General features: G+C 51.4%; 1 protein-coding gene across 1 annotated transcript in view; it reads right to left on the reverse strand.

Annotated features, from left to right (window-relative positions):
• Window positions 1-2,799: 2,799 nt before the first annotated feature.
• The window catches only part of LOC145340220 (G-protein coupled receptor-associated protein LMBRD2-like), a gene marked incomplete at its 3' end in the record, with an annotated part of 43,669 nt that continues 27,952 nt past the window's right edge, over window positions 2,800-18,516 (reverse strand). Inside the window, exon 7 of the mRNA XM_080184647.1 lies at window positions 2,800-2,874. Within this exon, the coding sequence (XP_080040773.1) occupies window positions 2,800-2,874 (75 nt within the window). The remainder of the gene's footprint in view (window positions 2,875-18,516) is intronic.

Consider the following 18,516-nt stretch of genomic DNA (forward strand, 5'->3'; position numbering starts at 1 on the left):
TCCCTCCATTCCCAGTCTGTTCATGTGACGATCCAGATAAGTCTTAAACAATCTCAGCGATTCCGACTCCCCCACCCTGCTTGGCAGTGCATTCCAGGCCCCCAACACCCTCTGTGTAAAATACATCCCTCTGATGTCGGAGTTATACCTCGTCCCCCTCACCTTGAACTTGTGACCCCTTGTGTTTATCACCTCTGACCTGGGAAATAGCTTCCCACTGTTCACCCTATCTATGCCCTTCATAATTTTATACACCTCTATTAGGTCACCCCTCATCCTCTGTCTTTCCAGGGAGAACTCCCAGTTTACCCAATCTCTCCTCATAGCTTAGACCCTCCATACCAGGCAACATCCTGGTAAACCTTTTCTGTACTCTCTCCAAAGATTCCCGTCCTTCTGGTAGTGTGGCGACCAGAGCTGGACACAGTTTTCCAAATGTGGCCTAACCAACGTTTTATAAAGCTACAACATCATACACCAACTTTTATACTCCATGCCCCATCCTATAAAGGCAAGCATGCCATATGCCTTCTTCACCAACTTCTCCACCTGTGCTGCCACCTTCAGGGATTTGTGGACCTGCACACCCAGGTCCCTCTGTGTTTCTATACTCCTGATGGTTCTGCCATTTATTGTATAGCTCCCCTCTACATTAGTTCTTCCAAAATGCATCACTTTGCATTTATCTGGATTAAATTCCATCTGCCATTTCTCCGCCCAATTTTCCAGCCTTTCTATATCCTGCTGTATTCTCCAACAACGTTCATCGCTATCAGAAATCCAGCCATCTTTGTATCGTCCGCAAACTTACTGATCACACCAGTTACACCTTCTCCCAAATCGTTTATACATATGTGTTGGAACTTTTAAATTCTATCAAGATAGATAAGTCGCCGGGACCAGATGGGATGTACCCCAGGATACTGTGGGAGGCAAGGGAAGTGATTGCAGAGCCCCTGGCGATGATCTTTGCGTCGTCGATGGAGACGGGCGAGGTTCTGGAGGATTGGAGGATTGTGGATGTGGTTCCTATTTTCAAGAAAGGGAACAGAGATAGCCCGGGAAATCACCGACCAGTGAGTCTGACCTCAGTGGTTGGTAAGCTGATGGAGAGGCTTCTGAGGGACAAGATTTATGAGCATTTAGAGAGGTTTAGAATGATCAAGAATAGTCAGCACGGCTCTGTCAAGGGCAGGTCGTGCCTTACGAGCCTAGTTGAGTTCTTCGATAATGTGACTGAACACATTGACGAAGGAAGTGCCGTGGACGTGGTGTACATGGACTTCAGCAAGGCGTTTGATAAGGTCCCCCATGCAAGACTTCTTGAGAAGGTGAGAGGGCATGGGATCCAAGGGCCTTTGGCCTTGTGGATCCAGAACTGGCTTGCCTGCAGAAGGCAGAGAGTGGTTGTGGATGGGTCTTTTTCTGAATGGAGGTCAGTCACCAGTGGAGTGCCCCAGGGATCTGTTCTAGGACCCTTGCTGTTTGTCATTTTCATAAATGACCTGGATGAGGAAGTGGAGGGATGGGTAAGTAAGTTCGCCGATGATACAAAGGTTGGTGGTGTGGATAGTCTGGAGGGATGTCAGAAGTTGCAGTGAGACATAGATAGGATGCAAGACTGGGCGAAGAAGTGGTAGATGGACTTCAATGCGGATAAATGTGTAGTGGTCCATTTTGGCAGGACCAATGGGATGAGGGAGTACGATATCAAGGGCAGGAGTCTTAGTAGTGTTGAAGAGCAGAAGGATATTGGGGTCCAGGTCCATAGGACTCTTAAATTGGCCTCACAGGTGGAGGATGTGGTCAAGAAGGCGTATGGTGTACTGGCCTTCATTAATCGAGGGATTGAGTTTAGGAGTCGGGAGGTAATGCTGCAACTTTATAAGACCCTTGTCAGACCCCACTTGGAGTACTGTGCGCAGTTCTGGTCGCCTCACTATAGGAAGGATGTGGAAGCTATTGAGAGGGTACAGAGGAGATTTACAAGGGTGTTGCCTGGACTGGGAGGCATGCCTTACGAAGATAGGTTGAGGGAGCTGGGTCTCTTCTCCCTGGAGAGACGAAGGTTGAGAGGCGACCTGATAGAGGTTTATAAAATGTTGAGAGGAATAGATAGGGTGGATTCTCGGAGGCTATTTCCCCGGGTTGAAATGGTCGCTACGAGAGGACACAGGTTTAAGGTGCTGGGAAGCAAGTACAGAGGAGATATTAGGGGTAAGTTTTTCACTCAGAGGGTGGTGAGTGAGTGGAATCAGCTGCCGTCGGTGGTGGTGGAGGCGAACTCGCTGGGGTCTTTTAAGAGACTTCTGGATGAGTATATGGGATCTAATGGGATTGAGAGTTATCGATAGGCCTGGTAGGTAGGGATATGATCAGCACAACTTGTGGGCCGAAGGGCCTGTTTGTGCTGTAGTGTTCTAATTTCTATGATTATGACAGAGCTGTTTTTGAGATGAGGTCTGGTTAATTCGAGAGTTGAAGTGCGCTTGAAGAAGAATCTTGCTGCTTTAGAATTGGGCGATAGTCAGTGAGAAACCGCTCTGATGTGGGAACATTTTCACTGCAGTCTGGGGCCAACACCCAAACAAAAACTATAACCCTCAGTATTATATTCAGAGAATATTTAGCTTTCTTTTTAAATAAACATTGATATTATTTGAGAGTCCTGTTGTAACTAATGGTGGTGTCTTGTGTAAACTAACCCACTGAGAGCATCAAACCAGGACTGATTGGCTGGGCTTTGTATAACTGAAAGCAATGGAAAGTGAAGGTGTGGAACGCTGCCAGCAATCTCACCTTGCGTAGAATAGTGTCAACGTACTTCCTCATGGGGTGGTTATACTTCACCCTCTCGTTCAGCTTCCTCACCTCCTGTACAGATTCAGAAATGATTCACAAACAGTCAACAGACACACAGCAAAAACATTCCTGCTCACCTCACAGTCCAAACCCCCCTCACCCACAGCACTCAATCCCACACACCGACAGTCCATTCCAAACACAACCCTGGCATCCCATTTCTCACTGCCCTCAACACAGTGGGTGGGGGGGCAGAGAGAGGGGGGGTGGTCGAGAGAGAGGGGGGGTGGTCGAGAGAGAGGGGGGGTGGTCGAGAGAGAGGGGGGGTGGTCGAGAGAGAGGGGGGGTGGTCGAGAGAGAGGGGGGGTGGTCGAGAGAGAGGGGGGGTGGTCGAGAGAGAGGGGGGGTGGTCGAGAGAGAGGGGGGGTGGTCGAGAGAGAGGGGGGGTGGTCGAGAGAGAGGGGGGGTGGTCGAGAGAGAGGGGGGGTGGTCGAGAGAGAGGGGGGGTGGTCGAGAGAGAGGGGGGGTGGTCGAGAGAGAGGGGGGGTGGTCGAGAGAGAGGGGGGGTGGTCGAGAGAGAGGGGGGGTGGTCGAGAGAGAGGGGGGGTGGTCGAGAGAGAGGGGGGGTGGTCGAGAGAGAGGGGGGGTGGTCGAGAGAGAGGGGGGGTGGTCGAGAGAGAGGGGGGGTGGTCGAGAGAGAGGGGGGGTGGTCGAGAGAGAGGGGGGGTGGTCGAGAGAGAGGGGGGGTGGTCGAGAGAGAGGGGGGGTGGTCGAGAGAGAGGGGGGGTGGTCGAGAGAGAGGGGGGGTGGTCGAGAGAGAGGGGGGGTGGTCGAGAGAGAGGGGGGTGGTCGAGAGAGAGGGGGGGTGGTCGAGAGAGAGGGGGGGTGGTCGAGAGAGAGGGGGGGTGGTCGAGAGAGAGGGGGGGTGGTCGAGAGAGAGGGGGGGTGGTCGAGAGAGAGGGGGGGTGGTCGAGAGAGAGGGGGGGTGGTCGAGAGAGAGGGGGGGTGGTCGAGAGAGAGGGGGGGTGGTCGAGAGAGAGGGGGGGTGGTCGAGAGAGAGGGGGGGTGGTCGAGAGAGAGGGGGGGTGGTCGAGAGAGAGGGGGGGTGGTCGAGAGAGAGGGGGGGTGGTCGAGAGAGAGGGGGGGTGGTCGAGAGAGAGGGGGGGTGGTCGAGAGAGAGGGGGGGTGGTCGAGAGAGAGGGGGGGTGGTCGAGAGAGAGGGGGGGTGGTCGAGAGAGAGGGGGGGTGGTCGAGAGAGAGGGGGGGTGGTCGAGAGAGAGGGGGGGTGGTCGAGAGAGAGGGGGGGTGGTCGAGAGAGAGGGGGGGTGGTCGAGAGAGAGGGGGGGTGGTCGAGAGAGAGGGGGGGTGGTCGAGAGAGAGGGGGGGTGGTCGAGAGAGAGGGGGGGTGGTCGAGAGAGAGGGGGGGTGGTCGAGAGAGAGGGGGGGTGGTCGAGAGAGAGGGGGGGGTGGTCGAGAGAGAGGGGGGGTGGTCGAGAGAGAGGGGGGGTGGTCGAGAGAGAGGGGGGGTGGTCGAGAGAGAGGGGGGGTGGTCGAGAGAGAGGGGGGGTGGTCGAGAGAGAGGGGGGGTGGTCGAGAGAGAGGGGGGGTGGTCGAGAGAGAGGGGGGGTGGTCGAGAGAGAGGGGGGTGGTCGAGAGAGAGGGGGGGGCAGAGAGAGAGGGGGGGCAGAGAGAGAGGGGGGGCAGAGAGAGAGGGGGGGCAGAGAGAGAGGGGGGGCAGAGAGAGAGGGGGGGCAGAGAGAGGGGGGGGGCAGAGAGAGGGGGGGGGCAGAGAGAGGGGGGGGGCAGAGAGAGGGGGGGGGCAGAGAGAGGGGGGGGGCAGAGAGAGGGGGGGGGCAGAGAGAGGGGGGGGCAGAGAGAGGGGGGGGGGCAGAGAGAGGGGGGGGCAGAGAGAGGGGGGGGCAGAGAGAGGGGGGGGCAGAGAGAGGGGGGGGGCAGAGAGAGGGGGGGGGCAGAGAGAGGGGGGGGGCAGAGAGAGGGGGGGGCAGAGAGAGGGGGGGGCAGAGAGAGGGGGGGGCAGAGAGAGGGGGGGGCAGAGAGAGGGGGGGGCAGAGAGAGGGGGGGGGCAGAGAGAGGGGGGGGCAGAGAGAGGGGGGGGCAGAGAGAGGGGGGGGCAGAGAGAGGGGGGGGCAGAGAGAGGGGGGGGCAGAGAGAGGGGGGGGCAGAGAGAGGGGGGGGCAGAGAGAGGGGGGGGCAGAGAGAGGGGGGGGCAGAGAGAGGGGGGGGCAGAGAGAGGGGGGGGGCAGAGAGAGGGGGGGGCAGAGAGAGGGGGGGGCAGAGAGAGGGGGGGGCAGAGAGAGGGGGGGGCAGAGAGAGGGGGGGGGCAGAGAGAGGGGGGGGGCAGAGAGAGGGGGGGGGCAGAGAGAGGGGGGGGGCAGAGAGAGGGGGGGGGCAGAGAGAGGGGGGGGGCAGAGAGAGGGGGGGGGCAGAGAGAGGGGGGGGGCAGAGAGAGGGGGGGGGCAGAGAGAGGGGGGGGGCAGAGAGAGGGGGGGGGCAGAGAGAGGGGGGGGGCAGAGAGAGGGGGGGGGCAGAGAGAGGGGGGGGGCAGAGAGAGGGGGGGGGCAGAGAGAGGGGGGGGGCAGAGAGAGGGGGGGGGCAGAGAGAGGGGGGGGGCAGAGAGAGGGGGGGGGCAGAGAGAGGGGGGGGCAGAGAGAGGGGGGGGGCAGAGAGAGGGGGGGGGCAGAGAGAGGGGGGGGGCAGAGAGAGGGGGGGGGGCAGAGAGAGGGGGGGGGCAGAGAGAGGGGGGGGGCAGAGAGAGGGGGGGGGCAGAGAGAGGGGGGGGGCAGAGAGAGGGGGGGGCAGAGAGAGGGGGGGGGCAGAGAGAGGGGGGGGGCAGAGAGAGGGGGGGGGCAGAGAGAGGGGGGGGGCAGAGAGAGGGGGGGGGCAGAGAGAGGGGGGGGGCAGAGAGAGGGGGGGGGCAGAGAGAGGGGGGGGCAGAGAGAGGGGGGGGGCAGAGAGAGGGGGGGGGCAGAGAGAGGGGGGGGGCAGAGAGAGGGGGGGGCAGAGAGAGGGGGGGGCAGAGAGAGGGGGGGGGCAGAGAGAGGGGGGGGCAGAGAGAGGGGGGGGGCAGAGAGAGGGGGGGGGCAGAGAGAGGGGGTGGGCAGAGAGAGGGGGGGGGCAGAGAGAGGGGGGGGCAGAGAGAGGGGGGGGGCAGAGAGAGGGGGGGGGCAGAGAGAGGGGGGGGGCAGAGAGAGGGGGGGGGCAGAGAGAGGGGGGGGGCAGAGAGAGGGGGGGGGCAGAGAGAGGGGGGGGCAGAGAGAGGGGGGGGCAGAGAGAGGGGGGGGCAGAGAGAGGGGGGGGGGCAGAGAGAGGGGGTGGGCAGAGAGAGGGGGGGGGCAGAGAGAGGGGGGGGGCAGAGAGAGGGGGGGGGCAGAGAGAGGGGGGGGGCAGAGAGAGAGAGAACTGGGGGAGGGGAAGAGAGGAGAAAGGTGTTGAAAGATGAAATGGGGAAGGTACGGGTCCAACACATTCCCTCCAGGTTGATAGGAAGGTGTAACAAATCCAGAGACATGATATCGAGATGTCGGTGTTGGACTGGGGAGGGCACAGTTAGAAATCTCACAACACCAGGTTACAGTCCAACAGGTTTATTTGCCAGAATGAGCTTTTGGAGCGCTGCTCCTTCTTCAGCTGAGTGGAGAGTTGTGTCAATTCTTCACCCACCTGAAGGAGGAGCAAGGCTCCGAAAATTTGTGCTACCAAATAAACCTGCTATAGCTCTAGCTGTAGCTCATTAGAGGGGTCAGTTTTTACACAAAGCGTGCAGGAAGGTTTCTTGACTCAGTATGTAGATAGGCCAACTAGAGGTGAGGCTATATTAGAACATAGAACATTACAGCGCAGAACAGGCCCTTTGGCCCACGATGTTGCACCGACCAGTTAAAAAAAACAACAATGACCCACTAATCTAAACCAATCCCTTTTCGTCCATAAACCTATCCACGGATCTCTTAAACGCCCCCAAACTAGGCGCATTTACAACCGCAGCAGGCAGGGCATTCCAATCCCTCACCACCCTCTGGGTAAAGAACCTACCCCTGACATCCATCCTATAACTACCACCCCTTAATTTAAAGCCATGCCCCCTCGTGCTAGCTTTCTCCATCCGAGGAAAAAGGCTATCACTGTCCACCCTATCTAAACCTCTAATCATCTTATATGTTTCTATAAGATCCCCTCTTAGCCGCCTTCTTTCCAGCGAAAACAACCCCAAATCCCTCAGCCTCTCCTCATAAGACCTCCCCTCCATACCAGGCAACATCCTGGTAAACCTCCTCTGCACCCTCTCCAAAGCCTCCACATCCTTCCTGTAATGTGGGGACCAGAACTGCACACAATACTCCAAGTGTGGCCGCACCAGAGTTGTGTACAGTTGCAACATAACGCTACGACTCCTAAATTCAATCCCCCTACCAATAAACGCCAAGACACTGTATGCCTTCTTAACAACCTTATCTACTTGATTCCCAACTTTCAGGGATCTATGTACACATACACCTAGATCCCTCTGCTCATCCACATTATTCAAAGTCCTCCCGTTAGCCCTATACTCAACACATCTGTTGTTCCTACCAAAGTGAATTACCTCACATTTCTCTGCATTAAACTCCATCCGCCACCTCTCGGCCCAGCTCTGCAACCTGTCCAAGTCTCTCTGTAAACTATGACACCCCTCCTCACTATCTACTACACCTCCGACTTTGGTGTCATCAGCAAATTTACTGATCCACCCAACTATACCCTCATCCAGATCATTAATAAAAATCACAAACAGCAGTGGCCCCAACACAGATCCCTGAGGCACACCACTTGTAACCGAACTCCATGATGAATATTTACCGTCAACCACTACCCTCTGTCTCCTATCCGCTAGCCAATTCCTAATCCAGTTCCCTAGATCACCCCCAATCCCATACATCTGCATTTTGTGCAGAAGCCTACCATGGTGAACCTTATCGAACGCCTTACTAAAATCCATATATACCACGTCCACTGCCTTACCCCCATCCACCTCTTTGGTCACTTTCTCAAAAAACTCAATAAGGTTAGTAAGGCACGACCTACCCGCCACAAAACCATGCTGACTATCTCCAATCAACTCATTACTCTCCAAATAACTATAAATCCTATCCCTAATAATTTTTTCCAAAACCTTGCCCACAACAGAAGTGAGACTCACCGGTCTATAATTCCCGGGGAAGTCTCTGTTCCCCTTCTTAAACAATGGGACAACATTCGCTAACCTCCAATCATCTGGTACTATACCAGAGGCCAACGACGACCTGAAGATCAGAGCCAGAGGCTCTGCAATCACTTCTCTTGCCTCCCAGAGAATCCTGGGGTAAATCCCATCCGGACCAGGAGACTTATCTATTTTCAGACCCTCCAGAATATCCAGCACATCCTCCTTATCAACTGCAACACTGTCAATTCTACTCCCCTGCAACCCAGTGTCCTCCTCAGCTATATCCATGTCCCCCTGCGTGAACACCAAAGAGAAATATTGGATTTGGTGCTGGGAAATGAGCCAGACCAGGTGCTAGACTTGGAAGTTGGTGTGCATTTTGGTGATAGTGACCACAATTTGGTTACGTTCACCTTAGTGATGGAAAGGGATAGGCATGAACCTCGGACCAGTGGTTTTAGCTGGGGGAAGGGTAATTATGAAGCTATTAGGAGAGAATTAGGGAGCATAGGTTGGACTAGGAAACTACAGGGGCTTGGAACATCCGAAATGTGGAGTTTATTCAAGGAGCAGCTACTGCGAGTCCTTGATATGTATGTCCCTGTCAGGCAAGGAGGAAATGGTCGAGCAAGGGAACCGTGGTGCACCAAAAAAGTTGATTCGCTGGTTAAAAGGAAAAAGGAGGCTTATGTCCGGATGAGACTTGAGGGCTCAGGTAGTGCACTGGAAAGCTTTAGATTGGCTAGGAGGGAGCTAAAGAGTGAGTTAAGAAGGGCTAAAAGAGGACATGAGAAGACTTTGGCTGATAGGATTAAGGAGAATCCTAAGGCGTTCTATAGATATGTTAAGAACAGAAGGTTGGTTAGGGCAAGATTAGGGCCAGTTATAGACAGCAGAGGGAAGTTATGTGTGGAACCGGAAGAGATTGGAGAGGCATTGAACCAATATTTCTCTTCGGTGTTCACGCAGGGAGACGTAAATGTAGTTGTAGAGAACACTGGGTTACAGGGTTGTAAACTGGATAGTATTGAAGTAGATAAGGAGGATGTGCTGGATATTCTTGAGGGTTTGAAAATAGATAAGTCCCCTGGGCCGGACGGGATTTACCCTAGGATTCTCTGGGAGGCAAGAGAGGCAATTGCAGAGCCTCTGGCTCTGATCTTCAGGTCGTCGTTGGTCACCGGTATAGTGCCAGAAGATTGGAGGATAGCGAATGTTGTCCCATTGGGGGAACAGAGACTTCCCCGGGAATTATAGACCGGTGAGTCTTACTTTGGTTGTGGGCAAGGTTTTAGAAAAAATTATTAGGGATAGGATTTATAGTTATTTGGAGAGTAATGAATTGATTGGAGATAGTCAGCATGGTTTTGTGGCGGGTAGGTCGTGCCTTACTAACCTTATTGAGTTTTTTGAGAAAGTGACCAAAGAGGTGGATGGGGGTAAGGCAGTTGACGTGGTATATATGGATTTTAGTAAGGCGTTTGATAAGGTTCACCATGGTAGGCTTCTGCAGAAAATGCAGATGTATGGGATTGAGAGTGATTTAGTTAATTGGATCAGGAATTGGCTAGCTGATAGGAGACAGAGGGTGGTGGTTGATGGAAAGTATTCGTCATGGAGTTCAGTTACAAGTGGTGTGCCTCAGGGATCTGTTTTGGGGCCACTGCTGTTTGTAATTTTTATTAATGATCTGGATGAGGGTATAGTTGGGTGGATCAGTAAATTTGCTGATGACACCAAAGTCGGAGGTGTGGTAGATAGTGAGGAAGGGTGTCTTAGTCTACAGAGAGACTTGGACAAGTTGCAGAGCTGGGCCGAGAGGTGGCGGATGGAGTTTAATGCGGAAAAGTGTGAGGTAATTCACTTTGGCAGGAATAACAGATGTGTCGAGTATAGGGCTAACGGGAGGACTCTGAATAGTGTGGATGAACAGAGGGATCTAGGTGTATGTGTACATAGATCCCTGAAAGTTGGGAATCAAGTAGATAAGGTTGTTAGGAAGGCATACGGTGTCTTGGCGTTTATTGGTAGGGGGATTGAATTTAGGAGCCACAGCGTCATGTTGCAACTGTACACAACTCTGGTGCGGCCACACTTGGAGTATTGTGTGCAGTTCTGGTCCCCATATTATAGGAAGGATGTGGAGGCTTTGGAGAGGGTGCAGAGGAGGTTTACCAGGATGTTGCCTGGTATGGAGGGGAGGTCCTATGAGGAGAGACTGAGGGATTTGAGGTTGTTTTCGTTAGAAAGAAGGCGGCTAAGAGGGGACCTTATTGAAACATATAAGATGATTAGAGGTTTAGATAGGGTGGACAGTGATAGCCTTTTTCCTCGGATGGAGAAAGCTAGCACGAGGGGGCATGGCTTTGAATTAAGGGGTGGTAGTTATAGGACGGATGTCAGGGGTAGGTTCTTTACCCAGAGGGTGATGAGGGATTGGAATGCCCTGCCTGCTGCAGTTGTAAATGCGCCTTGATTGGGGGCGTTTAAGAGATCCGTGGATAGGTTTATGGATGGAAAGGGATTGATTTAGGTTAGAGGGTCATTTCAATTGGTCGGCACAACATCGTGGGCCGAAGGGCCTGCACTGTAATGTTCTATGCTGGATTTAAACCTGGTGTTGTGAGATTTCTTACTGACCAGAGACATTCAGGATACACTGAGAAGGAACCTGAACCAGAGGGGCACCAATATCCTGGGAGGGAAATTTGCTACGGCTCTTTTTGGGTGGGGGGAATTAAACTAATTTCTCAGGGGGTTGGGAAAATGAGCTGTAGTCCAAAAGCCAGTGTTGAGGGTCGTGAGGTACTGAGGAAAGTATCAAGGTCGCAGAGCGTACAGGCAGATAGGATGGTGGGTTGTTGAAGTGTATCTACTTCAGTGCAAGGAACATTCGGAATAAGGCAGGCAAACTTGGAGCTTGGATTTGTACTTGGCAGTATGATGTCGTGGCCATTACGGAGGCATGGTTAGGACAGGGACAGGAATGGTTGTCGGCGGTTCCGGGGTGTAGATGTTTCAGTAAGAGCAGGGAAGGTGGTAAAAGAGGTGGAGGAGTAGCATTGTTAATCAAGGATAGTTTAACGGCTGCTGAAAGGCATTTCGAGGGGGATCTGCCTACTGAGGGAATATGAGCTGAAGTTAGAAATAGGAAAGGATCGATCACGTTATTAGGAGTTTTCTATTGGCTCCCAAATAGTAATAGAGATGTGGAGGAGGAAATAGCAAAGCAGATTATGGATAGGTGTGGAGGTCACAGGGTAGTTATCATGGGTGACTTTAACTTTCCAAATATTGATTGGAACCTTTATAGGTCGAATATTTCAGATGGGACACTTTTTGTACAGTGTGTGCAGGAGGGTTTCCTGACACAATATGTGGATAAGCCAACAAGAGGTGGGGCCACATTGGACTTAGTACTGAATAATGAACCGGGCCAAGTGTTAGATTTGTTTGTGGGAGAGCACTTTGGAGATAGTGACCACAATTTGGTGTCCTTCATTATTGCAATGGAGAGGGATAGGGTCACACGGCAGGGCAAGGTTTATAGTTGGGGCGGGGGTAATTATGATGCAATTAGGCAAGAATTAGGGAGCATACGATGGGAACAGAAACTGTCAGGGAAAGGCACATATAAAAAGTGGACCTTGTTCAAGGAACAAACACTGCGTGTCCTTGATAGGTATGTCCCTGTCAGGCAGGGAGGAAATGGCTGAGTGAGGGAACCATGGTTCACAAAGGAGGTTGAATGTCTTGTCAAGAGGAAAAAGGAAGTGTATGTAAGGATAAAAAAACAAGGTTCAGTTGGGTCGCTTGAGGGTTACAAGGTAGGAAGAAATGAGTTAAAGAAAGGGCTTAGGAGAGCTAGGAGGGGGCATGAGAAGTCCTTGGCGGGTTGGATCAAGGAAAACCCCAAGGCTTTTTACTCTTATGTGAGAAATGAAAGAATGACCAGGGTGAGGTTAGGGCCAGTCAAGGATAGAAGTGGGAACTTGTGCATGGAGTCAGAAGAGATAGGTGAGGCATTGAATAAATACTTTTCTTCAATGTTCACTAAGGAGAGGGGCCATGTTTTTGAGGATGAGACTGTGATACAGGCTGATAGGATGGAGGAGGTAGATGTTCTAAGGGAAGATGTATTAGTAATTTTGAAAAATCTGAGGGTGGGTGAGTTCCCTGGGCCTGATGGGATACATCCTAGAATATTTGGGAAGCAAGGAATGAGATTGCGGAGCCTTTAGCTTTGATCTTTGGGTCCTCACTGTCCACAGGGATAGTCATGATGTGGATGTGTCGGCACTGGACTGGGGTAAACACAGTAAAAAGTCTGACAACACCAGGTTTAAGTCCAACCGATTTATTTGATAGTACACTCACTAGCTTTCAGGGTTTGTCCCTTCTTCAGGTGAATGGAGAGTTCTGGCCTCAGACAGAGCATACAAAGCACAGACAGTTTACAGATTACTGATTAAATGCGAATCCTTACACCTAACAATGTGAGTGGAAGGAGCACTGATCACAGGTTACAGAGATGTGTATTGTCTCCAGACAGTACAGTAAGTGAGGTTTTGCAAACCCAGGCAAGTCACGGGGGTTACAGATAGTGCGACATGAACCCAAGATCTTGGTGTCATCAGCAAATTTACTAACCCACCCACAATACACATCTCTTTAAAATTATAAGAGATAGGATTTATAATCATTGAGAAAGAAATAAATTGATTAGGGATAATCAACACGGTTTTGTGAAGGGTAGGTCGTGCCTCACAAACCTTATTGAGCTCTTTGAAAAGGTGACCAAAGAGGTGGATAAGGGTAAGGCAGTTGACGTGGTGTATATGGATTTTAGCAAAGCGTTTGATAAGGTTCCCCATGGTAGGCTACTGCAGAAAATGCAGATGCATGGGATTGAGGGTGATTTAGCAGTTTGGATCAGGAATTGGCTCGCTGATAGAAGACAGAGGGTGGTGGTTGATGGGAAATATTCAACCTGGAGTGCAGTTACAAGTGGTGTACCTCAGGGATCTGTTTTGGGGCCACTGCTGTTTGTCATTTTTATAAATGACCTGGATGAGGGTGTAGAAGGATGGATTAGTAAATTTGTGGATGACACCAAAGTTGGAGGAGTTGTAGACAGTGAGGATGGATGTTTCAGTTTGCAGAGGGACATTGATAAGCTGCAGAGCTGGGCCGAGAGGTGGCAGATGGAGTTTAATACGGAAAAGTGTGAGATGATTCACTTTGGTAAGAGTAACAGGAGTACAGAATATAGGGCTAATGGAAAGGACTCCTGGTAGTGTGGCTGAGCAGAGAGATCTCGGGGTACATGTGCATAGATCCCTGAAACTTGGCACCCAGGTTGATAAGGTTGTTAAGAAGGCATACGGTGTGTTAGCTTTTATTGGTAGAGGGATTGAATTTCAGAGCCGTGAGGTCATGTTACATAAGAACATAAGAAATAGGAGCAGGAGTAGGCCAACTAGCCCTTCGACCCTGCCGCGCCATTCAATAAGATCATGGCTGATCTGTCGTGGCTCAGTTCCACATTCCCGCTTTCTCCCCATAACCCTTAATCCCCTCTCTTATCAAAAACCCATCAACCCGCTTCTTGAAAATATTCAGCGAGGCAGCCTCCACCACTTCAACGGGCAGAGAATTCCAGAGATTCACCACCCTTTGAGTGAAGAAGTTCCTCCTCAACTCCATTCTAAACCGCCCCCCCCTTTATCTTGAGGCTATGCCCCCTAGTCCTACTGTCCTTTCTGAGCGGGAAGAGTCTCTCCACCTCTATCCTATCCATCCCATTCATCATCTTATACGTCTCAATGAGATCTCCCCTCATTCTTCTAAACTCTAACGAGTACAAGCCTAGTTTATTCAGCCTCTCCTCATAGTTCAACCCCCTCAACTCCGGTATCAGCCGAGTAAACCTCCTCTGCACTCCCTCCAAGGCCAAAATATCTTTGCGCAGGTGCGGCGCCCAAAACTGCACACAGTACTCCAGCTGCGGCCTCACCAATGCCCTATACAGCCGCAGCAAGACCTCCCTACTTTTATATTCAATCCCCCTCGCTATGAAGGCCAACATCCCATTTGCCTTCCTGACCACCTGCTGCACCTGCAAGCTGGGTTTTTGCGACTCATGCACAAGGACCCCGAGGTCCCTCTGCACCGTCACATGCTGCAGTTTTTCTCCACGTAAGTAATAATCCTTCCTACCTTTATTCCTACCAAAGTGGACCACCTCGCACTTGCCAACATTAAATTCCATTTGCCATTTCCTGGCCCATTCGCCCAGCCTATCTAGATCCTTCTGCAGACTCTCCACGCCCTCCGCACAATTTGCCTTTCCACCAATTTTGCTGTCATCAGCAAATTTCGACACCCTACACTCGGTTCCCTCCTCCAGATCATCTATATAAATGGTAAATAGCTGAGGCCCCAGCACCGACCCCTGGGGCACTCCACTAGTCACCAACCGCCAATCCGAATAGCACCCATTGACCCCCACTCTCTGCCTCCTATTTGACAACCAATCCTCTATCCACGCTAACACCCTACCCCCAACTCCATGCCCCCTGACCTTCTGTAATAACCTCTTGTGAGGCACCTTGTCAAACGCCTTCTGAAAATCAAGAAAGACCACATCCACCGGCTCTCCTCTATCCACCGCCCTAGACACATCCTCATAGAACTCCAGTAAATTTGTCAGACACGACTTCCCTTTAACGAAACCGTGTTGCGTCTGCTCTATCAAGCAATTCCCCTCAAGATGCCTCGCTATTTCCTCCTTGATGACGGATTCTAACATTTTACCTACAACAGACGTTAAACTAACCGGCCTATAATTCCCCGCCTTTTGCCTGGCACCCTTCTTAAACAACGGCGTAACATTAGCCGTTTTCCAATCTTCCAGCACTTCCCCGGAATCCAGCGACGTCTGGAAAATAACCACCAAGGCATCCACTATCACCACCGCCATTTCTTTCAGGACCCTCGGATGCATTCCATCCGGTCTTGGGGACTTGTCCACAATCAGCCCCTCCAGTCTGTCGAGCACCACCTCTCTAGTAACAGTAATGTCATTAAGACCCTCCAGTCCTACAACCTTTCCATCGCTAACACCCGGCAAATTATTCACGTCCTCCTCCGTGAAGACCGAAACAAAAAAGTTATTCAAGACCTCAGCCATATCCCCATCCCCTACCACTAGGTCCCCTTTCTCATCCTCTAAGGGTCCAACGTTCACCCTAGCCAGCCTCTTCCTTTTTATATATTTATAAAAACTCTTGCTATCCTTTTTTATATTAAGCGCTAGCCCAGCTTCATAGTTTCTCCTACCCTTCTTTATCAACTTCTTTGTCATTCTTTGTTGACATTTAAACCTCTCCCAATCCTCTTCTCGCCCACTACTCTTAGCTACTCTAAACGCCTCCGCTTTTAATTTAACACTTTCCTTCACCTCCTTCGTTATCCACGGCTTATTACCTCTCCTCCTACGGTCCTTTTTAACCATCGGAATAAATTTCTGCTGAGCACCAAGAAAGATCTCCTTAAAGATCCTCCACTGCTCCTCAGCAGACCTACCTTCCAACGCGCTCCCCCAGTCCACATTCGCCAATTCTTCTCTCATCCTACCGTACTCCCCTCTGTTCAAACAAAGGACGCGTGTCCGGGAACCCACTTTCTCCTCCTCCATCTGCACCAGAAACTCCACCATACAATGATCACTCTCTCCAAGAGGATCCTTCACCGCAAGGTCCCTAATTCTACCCGCCTCATTACATAGCACCAGATCCAAGATAGCTCGCTCCCTCGTCGGCTCCAACACACACTGTTCCAGGAAACTATCCCGGCAGCATTCCAAGAACTCCTCCTCGAGCCCACCGCGTCCAACATGGGTCGACCAATCAATATGTAGATTGAAATCCCCCATAACTACGGCTGTCCCATTCCTGCACAAAACTCTGGTGCGGCCGCACTTGGAGTATTGCGTACAGTTCTGGTCGCCGCATTATAAGAAAGATGTGGAAGCATTGGAAAGAGTGCAGAGGAGGTTTACCAGGATGTTGCCTGGTATGGTGGGAAGGTCTTATGAGGAAAGGCTGAGGGACTTGAGGCTTTCTTCGTTAGAGAGAAGGTTATGAGGTGACCTAATTGAGGCATACAAGATGATCAGAGGGTTAGATAGGGTGGACAGTGAGAGCCTTTTTCCCCGGATGGTGATGGCTAACACGAGGGGACATAGCTTTAAATTGAGGAGTGATAGATATTAGACAGATGTCAGAGGTAGGTTCTTTACTCAGAGGGTAGCAAGGGCATGGAATGCCCTGCCTGTAACAGTAGTGGACTTGCCAACATTAAGGGCATTTAAATGGTCATTGGACAAACATATAAAACATAGAACATTACAGCACAGAACAGGCCCTTTGGCCCACGATGTTGCACCGACCAATTAAAAAGCAATGACCCTCTAACCTAAACCAATCCCTTTCCATCCATAAATCTATCCACGGATCTCTTAAACGCCCCCAAACTAGGCGCATTTACAACTGCAGACGCTGTGGCTCCTAAATTCAATCCCCCTACCAGTAAACGCCAAGACACCGTATGCCTTCCTAACCATCTTATCGACTTGATTCCCAACTTTCAGGGATCTATGTACACATACACCTAGATCCCTCTGTTCATCCACACTATTCAGAGTCCTACCGTTAGCCCTATACTCGACACATCTGTTATTCCTGCCAAAGTGAATTACCTCACACTTTTCCACATTAAACTCCATCCGCCACCTCTCGGCCCAGCTCTGCAACTTGTCCAAGCCTCCCTGTAGACTATGACACCCCTCCTCACTATCTACCACACCTCCGACTTTGGTGTCATCAGCAAATTTACTGATCCACCCAACTATACCCTCATCCAGATCATTTATAAAAATTACAAACAGCAGTGGCCCCAAAACAGATCCCTGAGGCACACCACTCGTAACTGAACTCCATGACGAATACTTACCATCAACCACCACCTTCTGTCTCCTATCTGCTAGCCAATTCCTGATCCAATTAACTAAATGTTGCAACTGTACACAACTCTGGTGCGGCCGCACTTGGAGTACTGTGTGCAGTTCTGGTCCCCACATTACAGGAAGGATGTGGAGGCTTTGGAGAGGGTGCAGAGGAGGTTTACCAGGATGTTGCCTGGTATGGAGGGAAGGTCCTATGAGGAGAGACTGAGGGATTTGAGGTTGTTTTTGTTAGAAAGAAGGCGGCTAAGAGGGGACCTTATTGAAACATATAAGATGATTAGAGGTTTAGATAGGGTGGACAGTGATAGCCTTTTTCCTCGGATGGAGAAAGCTAGCACGAGGGGGCATGGCTTTGAATTAAGGGGTGGTAGTTATAGGACGGATGTCAGGGGTAGGTTCTTTACCCAGAGGGTGATGAGGGATTGGAATGCCCTGCCTGCTGCAGTTGTAAATGCGCCTTGATTGGGGGCGTTTAAGAGATCTGTGGATAGGTTTATGGATGGAAAGGGATTGGTTTAGGTTAGAGGGTCATTGCTTTTTAACTGGTCAGTGCAACATCGTGGGCCGAAGGGCCTGTTCTGTGCTGTAATGTTCTATGTTCTAAATCACCCTCAATCCCATACATCTGCATTTTCTGCAGAAGCCTTCCATGGTGAACCTTATCAAACGCCTTACTAAAGTCCATATACACCACGTCAACTGCCTTACCCCCATCCACCTCTTTGGTATATATGGATGATATTGGAATAGTTTAGGTTAGATGGGCTTTAGATTGGTTTCACAAATCAGCACAACATTGAGGGCCGAAGGGCCTGTACTGCGCTGTAATGTACCATGTTCTTACAGAGGTCTATAAAATAATGAGGGACACAGATCAGCGAGATAGTCAATATCTTTTCCCAAAGGTAGGGGAGTCTAAAACTAGAGGGCACAGGTTTAAGGTGAGAGGGGAGAGATATAAAAGGGTCCAGAGGGGCAATTTTTTCACACAGAGGGTGGTGAGTGTCTGGAACAAGCTGCCAGAGGTAGCATTAGAGATAGAACATAGAACATAGAACATAGAACATAGAACATAGAACATTACAGCGCAGAACAGGCCCTTCGGCCCACGATGTTGCGCCGACCAGTTACAAAAACAATGACCCACTAGCCTATACCAATCCCTTTTCGTCCATAAACCTATCCAGAGATCTCTTAAACGCCCCCAAACTAGACGCATTTACAACTGCAGCAGGCAGGGCATTCCAATCCCTCACCACCCGCTGGGTAAAGAACCTACCCCTGACATCCGTCCTGTAGCTACCCCCCCTTAATTTAAAGCCATGCCCCCTCGTGCTAGCTTTCTCCATCCGAGGAAAAAGGCTATCACTATCCACCCTATCTAAACCTCTAATCATCTTATATGTTTCAATAAGATCCCCTCTTAGCCGCCTTCTTTCCAACGAAAACAACCCTAGATCCCTCAGTCTCTCCTCATAGGACC

Source organism: Carcharhinus amblyrhynchos, unplaced genomic scaffold (assembly GCF_965287045.1).
Source record: "Carcharhinus amblyrhynchos unplaced genomic scaffold, sCarAmb.v2.hapA scaffold_851, whole genome shotgun sequence".
Lineage (NCBI taxonomy): Eukaryota > Metazoa > Chordata > Chondrichthyes > Carcharhiniformes > Carcharhinidae > Carcharhinus > Carcharhinus amblyrhynchos.